Source organism: Tenrec ecaudatus, chromosome 14, assembly GCF_050624435.1.
Source record: "Tenrec ecaudatus isolate mTenEca1 chromosome 14, mTenEca1.hap1, whole genome shotgun sequence".
NCBI lineage: Eukaryota > Metazoa > Chordata > Mammalia > Afrosoricida > Tenrecidae > Tenrec > Tenrec ecaudatus.
Window position 1 is genome coordinate 47,817,169 of NC_134543.1, and position 13,768 is coordinate 47,830,936.

Genomic DNA, 13,768 nt, shown 5'->3' on the forward strand with positions numbered 1-13,768 from the left:
ACCATAGCTCTCCTTTGAGAAGTTAGCAGCTCTTTCTAAGGGTTTTTTAGGAAAATGCATTAAAATAACAAAATAGTTTAATTATTAATTCAATTATATATATTTAAAGCATTTCTAGTTCCATTCTACATAAAGAACTTTGACATGAATTAAGCTTTGAGGGTCTTAAGATTTCAGCTTTTCTTAAAGGATCAATTAATGTCCAATGAACTAGTGTGAAAACAAGAATATGTCATATGACTTCGTGGTTCCTAAAAATGTAAGCAATAGCTGGTTTTAAAAATGAGACAAATTTTTTTTTGTTTTTAATTTTTTTGAGACAGACAAATTTAAAGAAAAGATGCTACATGAGACAAACAAGGATAAACGATACCCTCCATCCAGAGACTAAGGATCCCTGGTAATGAGGTGAGTTACATGACAGGCTAACTCAAAAGTCAGTAGTTCAAATTCACCAACTGCTTTGTAGGTAAAGATGAGGCAGTCTGCTTCCCAAAAGACTTAGATTAAGGGCAGCTCTAATTTGCCCAATAGGGCCCAAAAGATTTATGAGTTGGAATCAACTTGGTGACCATGAGTTTGGTTTTTTTTGGGGGGGTTTGGCACTCAAATAATTTTAAAAATTTTGACATGACTTTATTCATTAATGATTTATAATACAATACAGAAAAAGCAGTATTGTATCTAAATTAACCTTTTAAAATTTGGCTACCGATCCTACTTGATCACAAAATGCTATGCTCAACTACTAAAAGTATTCCATCCCCTCTTAACATGCTTATTGAGTCTAGGCAAAATGTCATTGCAAGAGATGAACAAAGAGTTGAAAATTAACTAGGATAGAAATGGGCACCTTCAATAGAATTATACAGATCCTTTATTAGTGTGTAGGGCACTTTGGCTTGAGGGGAGGTTAATAGCTAAACAATTAGGATGTGTTTCTAATGTAGTTTTGGTATTCTGTAACCCTACACTATCTTAGCAGCTTAGGGATCGAGTTCCTTAGCAATTTTCTCTTTCATGACCTCTATAATCCATTGGTAGGGCTGCTTGGAGTTCTGTGCTGAGAAATCTGAACCCCAGGAAAGTTCCGATGAGAAAGAAGACTGTGATTGTTTATTAATGTCTGCCACAAAGGCAGGAAGGAAAATGGGTAACGGGATGATCCAGGACCCATCTATAAATGTAAAGTAAATCATTATTGTTTTATCCTCTGAATCATATTTGGATAGAATAAAAACTGTAACAAAATTGGAGATCTTAATCTTTTATTATATTAATCTTTAAAACACCCTTTAAAGCAATAACAGATGAATACCATGGAACAGGAACATTTTTAATAATGAAATCAACAATTTTCTCACTCACAATGGTTATAAACACACATATTAATAAGATATTTATGCTATTTACCATTAAATAAAACCTGAGAAAATTATAGTAACAATGATCCATATGCTACTGGAGCAGGGGCTTTAGAATTCCAGATGTAATAATCAGAAGAAATTAGTTTTCGGTCTGAAAATGAAAGAAAAGTAATTCATGGTAAGAATATTTTATTTTAAAATTTAAATGAACACAAGTCATGGTTTTTTGAAACTGGAAATAATTTCAAGTATTCATTAAAAATTCTACTTAATATGGCATTAGTATAAATTTTACCATCTAATAAATATGGGCACATTTAATATTTGAGTAACACTTTTCTGAGCTGCTATGAAACAGCAAAATACAAGTATCTTTAATTTATGCCAAATCTGCCATTTTCACTTAAATTTCTCCTATATTCGGTTTGTTCTGGACCATTATATCAATTGCAAAAACAAAGTATCAGGAACTAATCACCCGGCTGTTTCTAGTAATATTCTCATAAGACTGTGTCACTTATAGTTCCTATCTCATTTAAGCTTTCTGCCTTAATAGCTTTGAAACTTTGGACAATTGGCAATCTTTTTCATTTTTAGTTTCTAATATGTATAACTGAGAAAATAATGCGCATTTAGAGCTAGATTCATATAACTTACACATGTATAACACTAGATACCTGACTCAAGATACCTGTGTTCATGCCCTACTTCACAATGAAAAGATTTTAGGGCATATCACTGTATTTGTATACTTACTGTAATTTAAATCTGAGAACTTTGTACCACTGGGGAACACAGCACATTGGTTAAGAGCCAGACTGCTTGGAGCTAGCTTGACCTTTGACTAGCTATGTAACCCGAATCAAGTGATCTAATCTTTCTGATGCTTTGCTTTCCTCGTGTAAAACGGAAATAACATTTAAACACCTATTTCTTAATTATTGACATGGTTATGTTTCAGAGGCCAGGTTGGCATAATGTGAAAATAAGTAGCCACATCAGATTACAAAATGGCGAATGACTACATCATTACATAACTGACAAAAATACCTCATTGCGGAACTGCCAAACCACTGAGAATCAGAACCTGGCCAAGTTGACGCAACCTTAATCATTACAGCCAGTGTTGCTCTTGCCTTGCTTCTCAGCATTTATTGCTGCAAGATATTATGTCGTTAATGTGAAAAATAGACTAGACTTTTTACTACTGCTATAAATGTGAATATTGGATGTGAAGGCCAGTAAGTGAGGAGGAGGTGTGTAGGGTGCTATGAGGATTGAGTTAATGCATATAAAACACAGCTATGCCTGGTACATAGTGACCACCAATTGTTAGTTTTTATTCAAATAAGCGTTATTATTAGCATTACTAAATGATTTTCAAAATGACATTATATATTGTGAACATAGATTTCATTGTCAAGATAAGGTTTCCCAAATGGCAGTTATTTTCCAAAACCAATAGGAAAAGAAATTAAAGACTGATCATAAAGATCTATTTAATACGAGCTCCCTTATTCAATATATTTTCTGCTATAAGATGGTCTGAAATATGCCTAGTTAATATTAATAAAGGGTGTCCCATTGGTGTAGTGGGTACATGCTGAGAAATGATCTGCATGGTCGGCAGTTCAAAAGCAGCAGCAGCTCCGCAGGAGAAAGACTGGGCTTTCTACACCCATAAACATCTAACAGGCTCGGCAACCCACAGGGGTCAGTATAAGTCAGTCCGGACTTGATGACAGTGAGAGAGAGAGAATAAAGTGCTGGTAAATTAGTAAACTATTTTAGGCACTCTCTAAAGAGAAAGCATATTTCCCATCGATCTCCATTTCCAATGAGTCCATTCCCACTCATGTTGACTCCATATGTTACAGACAGAATTGCTCCACAGGGTTTTCTTGGCGGTGATCTTTATTTTTTTAAATAAATCATTTTTATTGGGGGCTCTTACATATATTATAACAAACCATCCATCTGTTATTGGCTGTGATCTTTATGGAAGCAGACTGCCAGGCCTTTCCCTGGTGGTGCTGCTGGGTGGGTTCTAGCTGTCAACCTTAGGCTAGTCGATGAGAGCGACCTGTGTGTGTCCCTCAAGCACCTTGCTAGCTAAAGAAATAACAGTTCTCACCAATACTATCTAAATGATTGATTTGTTTGAATTCAGTGATTTCTCCCCCACTGGTCTCAATGGACTCATGCTTTCATAAAGAGATGCATTAGGAGTATTTTTTTCACATACATGCATTTCTTTAGGAAACCACTAAAGAAGTGATGTAAGAGGAAACACACAGGGAGTCTAAGGAAATAAGAAGAAAGGCTTAGTCAGATTACACAGAATTTATTATTGCGTAGAATTCCAGAGTTCTGAGGAGGTCTGGGTACCGGTTGGGCTGCTAACTGGTCTGCAGTTTACACCCATCAGCTGCTCCGAGGGAGAGAGACAGGGCTTTCTATTCCTGTCAACAGTCTTCCACACCCACAGGGGCAGTTCTATTGTGACCTACAGGGCCGTGATGAGTGGCATCAACTCAAGGGCAGTGTGTCTGTTTGAGTCCTGTAGATGTCAAGTGCACAGTCCTTCCTATTTTAGGGGTCCTAACCTTTGAGTAGATATTGACTTGATGGCGAAGAGTTTGTTTGTTTTGTATAAACCCTTAGTTTAGGAACCCTGGTGGCATAGTGGTTACAAGTTGGGCTGCCAAGTGCAAGTTCAGCAGTTCAAAACCACCAACCACTCCTCTGGAAAAAGATGAGGCTGTCTACTCCTGTACAGCATTATAGTTTCAGAAATATAGAGGCAGGTCCACCCTGTCCACATAGGGTCACTATGAGCTAGCATTGACTCGATGGCAGTAAGTTTGGTTTCAGTTTAACCCTCAGTTTAAGAAATACTTATCTAAAGAGAGTTTTCTTCTCCTTAATATACAAGGCAAAACGGTTCTGCTTTAAGTTTTTCTAACTAAATATTTCAATCTAATAGTGTCCTATTTTATCCTACTTACACACAGATATATTGAACTGATGTAAAATTTTGAATTTGCTTGTTAAGTTTCTATTTTTCTCCCAATATTTTCATAAATAGCATGTACTTAAGCACTTCCTATAGTTGCCTGCTAACTAAAGCAAGCAGGTCAAACCCACTGCAAGGCTGAGCACTGCTTCTGCAGAGATTCTGGCCCTGGGGAGCAGTTCTGTGGGGCCACCAGAAGTCGGGGCTGACTTGATGACAGTTAACAAGAACAATACTTAACAGAATTAAGAAGGTGCCACATAATTGCTTATTGCTAACATTTACTAAAAAATGTTAAAAGTAAAACAATATCTAACTCAAACTGAATTAATGCATGCTAAGTGTGGGGGTGATATAAATTTAGTGAAACATAACAATGCTGAGTAAAATAATATTACTTCCATTGTATAGATGAGGAAATGGAAACTTTGAAAAGTTCACGTACTTGTCTAACGTTACATAGGTAATAAAGTGTTGGAGCCAGACTCAAACTCTGGTCTGCTGGATATCAAAGGTCCTGAGACCACCTCTGAATAAACGTGTACTGATTATAACCAAAGTAAAGCACATCAATGAGAGCCTATCTCAACACCAATCCTGGACCATTTTACAAACAGGAGAAGGCAGGGAGCAATATAAAGTACACAAACTGGTAGGCAGGTATGGGATCCAGCCAGAATACTGACACATTGCAACTATTCTCTGATCTCTAAACTCTGCTACATTTACATTTACCATAGGTAACAACAGTGCAATACCATTGAGTTTTGTGTTAGTTGAAATCCGTGTAACTTACGTGTACTTATTTTTGGTTTTCCTGATGCAAACACTTGAACTGAATGCTGATCTGCGTAACACCCGGTGAGTGTGTAATCTAAGATCTTAAAATGAAGCTAGAAGAAGAAAAGAATGTACCAAAGGGAATTGATTATTTTGTAAAAATGAGTCACATTTCCCCCCTTTCAGGGATATTACCTTATAAAATCCATAAAGTTCAGATATTAAACTCGCATGTTGTGTGTGTGTTCTTACCTATACAGACACACACACACAGCTGTCCCCTTTGCAGAAGGGAACTTCACGGTGGGAACTGTGGTCAGGTGCCACTGAGTCGGTTCTGACCCATTGGCACCCTGCATACAATGGAACAAAAATCACTGGAATAGAATTCCCACTTAAAAAGCTAGATAACTAAGGTTCAGAGCCAGAAGCAATTAGCACCTAGCATGTAAGTAGCAGAGCTGACATTTGAGTTGAGACCTGACTAACTACTAATGCGGATGCTCCCGCCTCTATATCTAGGACCATGCTATTGTGATATACTTCACAGCAGGCAGGAGCTTATATACCTGCCAGCAAAACACAAGAACACAATTATTAAAACAGAGACATTCATTTACCTGGGTGTTTGGGAGAATGAGCTGCTCTATTTAATTTCCAGAAAACAAAAACTGGTTCCCTAATTTAATTGGTAATGTGGGCCCATCACCATAAATACCAGTGATCATTTTGTGCTGTAACAGAGTAGTTCCTTCTCTGCAGGAATAGAGTTTGGGAGATTTGGAGTGGCAACACTCATGTGAACAATGAAAAGCCTGTTTTGCAGGCCTTTAGCTTACCTGCTGGAAGCTTACATTGGGGAATGTGGCCATCGCCAGCAATTTAGATAACATCGAGCTCATGCACTCCTACTTTTCCCCATTATCAGTTCTGTACTTTCTTATAAGTATATTCAGTCATTCAGTAAATATTATGTGTAGTTGTGGGGGATAAAACAATGAATGAGATTCACACAAAGTTCCTGCCCTCTTGAAACTTCAAAACTGGCGTTGTTACATGTATGTTTGAATGACATAATCTTTGGCTGACAGCAACTTCTTGTCATTCCATGTAATCAGTGACCAGGAGCACTGGTGGCTTGGTGGTTATGAGTTGGATTCCTAACACAAGGTCAGTAGTTGGAAGCCACTCTGAGGGAGAAACCTGTGACTTTCTCCCCCTGTAAGCAGTTAGTCTTGGACACTTACAGGGGGCAGTTCTAGCCTGTCCTAGAGGGTGGCGAGCAGTCAGCAGCGATGGCAGTGAGATACGTTTTAACTGGATCCCTGGTTTGACAGAGGCCTCTTCCTTTTTCTCCCACCGCTGTCCTTCTCTTCCTGTTGACACTTCACTGGTTTAGCCTTGGTAGCTCTCTATCTGTCACCAGGAAAATGACAGAGCTCTAAGATGATTTTGTTGTTTTAGGTTTTCAATCCCCTCACCTATTTCAGATCGCTCTTTATGCAGTATCCATTTTTTTAAACCACTTCCCCAGTTCAAAATAAAATAAAACCCAACACACAATATTTTCTGCCTAAAGAATCCACCATGTAGACCTAAATTCTTTGTCTTGTCTTATGTGCAACCGCTGTTTCTGGAACTGATCCTTGCCAGGGCTTATTTCTCTCTCCTCACTCCTTTAGCTCAGTCACTGCTTTACTATACAAATGGTAATCTTGAGGCTTCGTATTCATGTTAACTTAGGCCTCAACGTTTGTTCAAATATCATCGCTATGTCGAAGCTCGCCTTAACCACTTTGGCTGGGAGTGCTTGTTCTCTCCTTGTTGACCTTGATCCTGCCCACAGAAGAACATCCCAAGGGCAACAAACACTCTTACCTACTTTTCTATATAGAAATCTTGACTGTGATAACTACGAACCCGAGAGAACCAGGTTGATTTGGGATATCTGGATCACACTGAACTATTCAACCATAAAACATTTTTTAGTAGAAGAGAAAAATGATTACTGCGGGCCGTGGGGAGGGAGGGAGGGAAAATGAGGAGCTGATGCCAGGGGCTTAGGTGGAGAGCAAATGTTTTGAGAATGATGAGGGCAATGACTGTAAAATGTGCTTTACACAACTGATGTATGTATGGATTGTGATAAGAGTTGTATGAAGTGCTAATAAGATGATTAAAAAGACAGAGGGGAAAAAAAGAAGGAAAATGATTACTACTAAAAAAGAATCTAATAGAAACCCCAAAATGTCTGAGTTCAGACAAAAAAGTAAAAAACAAGACCACCACTGGAAAACACTGAAAATCAACTACCTCTCTCTATATTGTAAAAACAATGGATGTATATTTCACCACAATTCTAAAAAGAGACGTTTCTGATATAGTGAGTCCCGCACGCCCACTTACCTTCACATATGCTGTGCCACCAATGCAAATTTGGTCAAATGGCTGCTTCTCAGGGTTCTTTGTACCAAAAGTTATAATTCCAGAAAGAGTAATTGCCATTGATTTTGGGAACTTTTGGCCTAAAAGCACAAAGACACGAATCAACCATTCTAAAGCAGATGAAAGTGGGCTGGGTGGGAGATACTCAATAAACAAAACAGAACTCACCAATAGTCCAGATCATTAAACTTTTCTCTCGCAAGACTTCAAGCTGGCCAAAACTGACTTTGTATTCCACATGTGTGATTGGACCTCTTTTAAAAAAATGACAAGAACATATGAAAAAATGGTCACCGACATAGAACTTTCAGAGATGGGAGTCAAATTCTGTGCCCACTCCCCTGGCCTGGAGTAGAACTGCTGCTCGGCAAGGTTTCCAAGATCGCACATTTCTACGGAAGCAGAAAAGCCTGTGGACGGGCCAGGCTGTGTTTGTGGGTGGATTACTCGTGTGATCAGCAGCCAAACGCTTAACCCGTGGCATCACGAGGGCTATTACTACAGCAGCATAGGAGAGCTCTCTAGTTACGTGTGTAGAAGGTTAGCCAATAATGGACACTATATCTAAAACTTACCAAAAGCTACTGACACAATTTTTGGCAATATCTACCCAGTTTTAGGCATAAAGAACACCGCAACAACCACAGACTATATTAATAGTCACATGCACGGACATATAACATTAAATTATTACTTTACTAAATAGTCAGGTATACTTTGAAAAGACCTATGCTTCCCAGAACTATGTTGCAGATTAATTGAAAAGTGGAACTGATACAAAAGTAATCCTATCATGTAATTGGCTTAATTCACCATGTGGTAAATAGTGGGGCTTGACATGCATGTGGAAAACCCACAGCAACCTTATATAGGGTGTTCTGGGCTATACATCTTTACAAGAGCAGATAAGCGCATCCTTCTACTGTGGAGTGGTAGGTTTGAAATGCTGATCCTGAAGTTCCTAATCCAACGCTTACCCAACAGGGCACCAAGGAACAGTATTGTTGCTATGTGTTACTCAGTCACTTTCAACTCCTAGCAGCCCTTTGAACAACGGATGAAATCCTAACCCGTCTGGCTCCATTCCTCGCAATTGTTGTTATGACTGAGCCCACTGTCCAGAGCACATTAGCAATAATACATACACATCTTGCCATTTGTTAGGAGAATGCTTTTCATTTGTTCAGTTTCATCTGTGTCCTTTTTCTGGTTAAACTCGCTAGTAAATGATAAACTTTTAAGGCTGTTTATTGGTTCAGAATCTGCTTTCATTTGACTAACAGTGTGATTGTATTAAGGTAGAAATTATGAATACCACATTATTTTATTCCTACCTATTGTAAAAAGGTATATGAGCTTCACAGAATTCAAAATTATTTTTCACACTTTCATGAAGTTTTAAATTAACTGTTATTTTTAGTTGTACTTCTTCCTCCTGCATTTGATAAAACCCCAAAATTGGTGGGACAGGAACCTGGAAACAAACAAACAAATTTTCATATTATTCTCAAATGAATGGATCTAAAATACCAATGGTGCTTGAGAAGCAAGCCTTGCAATGAACTGGGCTCCTTCTCTATCTAAGAGAAACTCTTCTCTCTTTCTGGCCCCAGTGACAAGAAAGGGGGCTTCCCGTGGTAGACAATACATTCTTTTTCCTGCTCTTGCTTCTCCATTCTCCCCTCATTCAGGTTCTCGAAGACTTTCAACACAAAACTCAGACCAGGCATATTGATCACTGCTGCTGCCTAAGGCTCCTGCTGCTTTATTTGTATCCTATCTCTCCCAACACTCTAGCTCAAAGGTAACTTTGTTGATTGGTCATCCATTCCCTCTGGAGGTGAAAAGCATCTGTAGGTTCGGGTGACCCACACTGAAGCGTTCTCGACCATCTGGAGTAAGACACAGGAAAACTCTGTGTATGGTGCACAGAGGCAGTGAATTCTTTAATGTGGCTCTCCTAGCCAAAGTCTCTACCTTCCTTCAAATGACGAGGGGTTGGTAAGGAGGTGGGAGAAAATACTGATAGGATGCACCTGGGAGCAATTGCAAACAGCCTTCTTTCCTGCTGTGTATAAAATGAGCCCTCTAAGAAGCAGTGGGGATCTCATTACCAGCAAGAGTCAGTAGGTGGAGAGTGTCCTTTGGACCTGAGATGCTTACGCAGTGAACCTCAGAAGACAGCTATAGCCTCAGAGGAGCAGCAGAACTAGGAGCCAGAGCATGAAACACTTCCCAACCCATGGAGCAAGGAAAGCTGAGTGCTTTTGTGCGGGTGGCTGCCTTGTGGAGTGGGTGTCTCTAAGCACTTAACTGGAATGTTGCCCTTGCTGACTCTCGGAAGCAGAGCTGAGTGCCTTCAGGTTGACGCTAACAGTGGAATGGTATGTCCCTTTCGGCATTTATTAGCAGGCCAGAAATAACTTTGTGACACGTTTTGATAATCCAACCCTGAGCATTTCTCACTAGCAATGCAACTCCACAGCTTTTTAAAGAAACCCTTTAATCATGAAGTTTGTCTGTGAGTTCTATGTAGTCATTGGAATGAATATTAAAAACTCGAGGTAAAACAGATCATTAGAGTTAGAAGGTCATATACAAGTAGAGTTAGTTCAAGGAAGAGACCAAGAAGCAGAGATCAGACAGTCTGTGAACCTGGAGTACAGAATGATTTTAATATTTAACTTTCTGGTTGTAGTCCTACAACAGCTTGACTCTACTTCTAACCTGCAATACGATGTCCTCTTTGAGTCTCAAAATAAATTACCTTTACTGACTCTCCCTGTTCACAACTAGGCCTGGGGACAAAAGGGACAGCAGAGAAAAGGTTGGGCTCTGCAGTTTAGAGAATTGTGGTTCTAATCTAGGCTGTGCTACTTAACATAACATTTATTCAATACCATAATCCACTATCTCTAGTCACTCCTGACCATGGTGACCCAATAGTACAGAGCAGGACTGCCCTGGGAGTTTCTAAGGCTGCAGATCCTTATTGGAGTGGAAAGCCTTCTCTTTCTCCCACGGAGCAGCTGGTCAGTTTGAATTGCTACCCTTGAGGTTAGCATCTCAACTTATAACACACCGTGCCTCTAGGGATCCTCAATAACTGATAAATAGCTATTAATGATATATTTTTAACTATAGCTACCTGGAGACATTTTTAAGACAATTTATTTTATTTTTTAATTTTATTGGGAGCTCGTACAACGCTCATCACAATCCATACATCCATCAACTGTATCAAGCACATCTGCACATTTGTTGCCATCATCATTCTCAAAACATCTGCTTTCCACTGGAGCCCCTGGAATCAGCGCTTTTTTTCCCCTTGCTCCCTATTCCCCCTCCCTCATGAACCCTTGATAATTTACAAGTCATTATTATTTTGTCTTATCTCACACTGTTCGTCTCCCTTCACCCACTTTTCTGTTGACCGACCTCCAGAGAGGAGGTTTTATGTAGATCTTTGTAATCGGTTCTCCCTTTCTACCCCATCTTTCCTCCTCCTTCCTGTTATCACCACTTTCACCACTGGACCTGAGGGGTTCATTTGTCCTGTATTCTCCGTTTCCAGTTCACATCTGTACCAGTGTACATCCTCCTGTCCAGCTGGATTTGTAAGGTAGAATTGGGATTATGATAGTTGGGGGGAGGAAGCATGTAAGAACTAGATTAAAGTTGTATGTTTCACTGTTGCTACACTGCCCTGATTGGCTCGTCTCCTCCCCAAGACCTTCTGTAAGGAGATGTCCATTTGCCCACAAATGGCCTTTGGGTCCCCACTCTGTACTCCCCCTTATTCACAATGATGTGATTTTTGTCCCTTGATACCTGATCCCTTCGACACCTTGTGATCACACAGGCTGGTGTGCTTCTTCCATGTGGACTTTGATGCTTCTGTGCTACATGGCCGCTTGTTTACCCTCAAGCTTTTAAGACACCAGACGCTGTATCTTTTGATAGCCAGGCAACATCAGCTTTCTTCCCCATACTTGCTTATGTCCCCATTTGTCCTCAGCAATCATATCAGGAAGGCGAGCACACAGTGTTATGATTTTTCCTTCTTTGATGCCTGGAACCTGATCCTTTCAACACCTCATGATCACACAGGCTGGTGTGCTTCTTCCCTGTGGGCTTTGTTGCTTCTGAGCTAGAAGGCCACTTGTTTATCTTCAAGCCTCTAAGATCCCAGACGCTATATCTTTTAATAGCAGGGCACACTCAACTTTCTTTACCACATTTTTAATGCACCTGCTTTGTCTTCAGCGATCATGTCAGGAAGGTGAGCATCATGAATTCCAGTTTAATAGAACAAAGTGTCCTTGCATTGAGGGAGTACTTGAGTGGAGGCCCAATGTCCACCTGGTACCTTAGTACTAAACCTATCAATATATGCACATAGATTTGTTTCCTCCTCGTCATAAATATATTTACATATGTACATACCTGTATTTAGACCTCTATAAATGCCCTTTATCTCCTAGTTAATGTTCATGCATAAATCATTATAGGGTATATCTAATGATTATGGCTTTATAAAATCAGAGAAGACTAAGAAGTGATAATCATGTAATGACTTTGAAAACCATTTAATGCTGTTAGGAGATACCAGAGATCTGAGGGTTCTGATTTGAGGAACTGAATCTTCCTTTAAATCTACCCATTGTCTAGTAAGCAAGTCAGGAAAAGTTCTCATTTGGAAGAAAAACACGAATGATTTGCTTATCAACTGTATTTATAAATATAACCATTGCGGCTATTTACCTGGGAAGTATAATAGCATAAATTGAATGCCTCTGAAGGTGGAGTTAATGGAAATTTGTAAGGTCCACTAAAGGCAGAATCATCCGCTGCGTCAATACTAGTAGATGTAAGAACTGCAGAATCCAGAGAAGTCACACAGGGATGAACCAGAATATCCTGCAGAGGAGATCCATTGGTGGGGAGACTCAAGCTGATGGTAACATTTGGCATGATTCCTTCCAAATCACACTGAAATAAAAACAAGTGGATATTATTGGGGTCTTAGAAGTTCCCCACCCCCAACATGTAGGGCTTTTCTAAACATTTATCAGTCATTTTCCTCAACTTAATTAATTTTCCCTGCGTGGTATTGTTCTTCCTGTGTTTCGGTTGATGGATTGATCAAGCACGTAAGGCAGAGACCACTTCTAGACCCCTCCATGACTTGCCACAAAGCTCTCAACATCTGTTTTAACTCCACTGACCTCTCCAATGGTCTGGAGCTTACAATATGTCATAGTTCTTTGGATCTGTCTCCACTTACTTCCTTTTAATCAATCTATCTTATAATAATGCTAAAACAAAAACAAACAAAAGCCTCCAAACATAATAACCTGAACCCTTTGCTGTTAAGCTGTTTTTGATGCAAGGCAACTGGTGTCAGAGAATTAGTGGTAGAATGAGGGCTCGAATCTCATTCCACAGGCTTTCAGTAGTCCTGGTTTCTATTAGGATTAAGGGAAAATGAAGAGCATCGGATTTTTTTTATGATAGAGTTCTCAATATAACTCCTTTAAACACTCCATTCCTGAATTACTTATATCAACCAATACAAAATTTCTGTAAGCAATAAAGTTGGGTCAGACTATCCGTGAGCTGAGGCCTTATACGCCACAATATTAATATTACACAATGGGTGAAGTGTTGGACTGCGAGCTACAAGGTCAGCAGTTCAAATCTACCAGCTACTCTGCAGGAGAAAGATGAGGCCATCTACTCCTAGAAGCCCACAGCCTTAGAAACCCTGTTTAGGGATGTTATGAGCAAGAATCGACTTGACGGCAGTGCGTTTGATTTCTTCTTTTTTATATATATTACGAAGCCCCTGGGTGGTTCAATTGTTTGCACTTGGTGGTTTGAATATGACCAGTTTCCATAAGGAAGTCTTATAAATGCCATAATGCACAAAGATCTAAAAGTAGGAGCCATTTACAGATATTGTTTCTGAACTGAAATGCAGTTTTTATTATGACAGAAATAAATTTTATTCTAGTTGAGCTTGTTTACCATTTGTACCCTCACTCCCCCCAAAACTTGGTGCCATCAAGTTGATTCTGACTCGCCAATCTGTGCCACCCAAAGAGGTAAATTCCATTGATAAGAAACGCAAAAAGGTCACATCATAAAATTTCACATA

General features: G+C 39.4%; 2 protein-coding genes across 3 annotated transcripts in view; one reads left to right on the plus strand and one right to left on the minus strand.

Moving 5' to 3' along the window:
* EXOC5 (exocyst complex component 5) overlaps window positions 1–13,768 on the plus strand; it is a 171,062-nt gene that overhangs the window by 93,074 nt on the left and 64,220 nt on the right. The gene's annotated exons all lie outside the window — the stretch shown is intronic.
* Window positions 1–13,768, minus strand: part of AP5M1 (adaptor related protein complex 5 subunit mu 1) — a 29,267-nt gene that overhangs the window by 7,792 nt on the left and 7,707 nt on the right. Inside the window, exons 3-8 of one of the 2 annotated variants that reach the window (XM_075531824.1) lie at window positions 12,373–12,600; window positions 8,943–9,082; window positions 7,777–7,862; window positions 7,570–7,688; window positions 5,180–5,276; window positions 1,414–1,518 (exon numbers count right to left, since the gene is read on the minus strand). In XM_075531824.1, the coding sequence (XP_075387939.1) occupies window positions 1,436–1,518; window positions 5,180–5,276; window positions 7,570–7,688; window positions 7,777–7,862; window positions 8,943–9,082; window positions 12,373–12,600 (753 nt within the window). In that variant the 3' untranslated portion in view covers window positions 1,414–1,435. Of the gene's footprint in view, window positions 1–1,273; window positions 1,519–5,179; window positions 5,277–7,569; window positions 7,689–7,776; window positions 7,863–8,942; window positions 9,083–12,372; window positions 12,601–13,768 lie in introns of those variants that run through there. The other variant, XM_075531823.1, reaches the window with a different exon arrangement.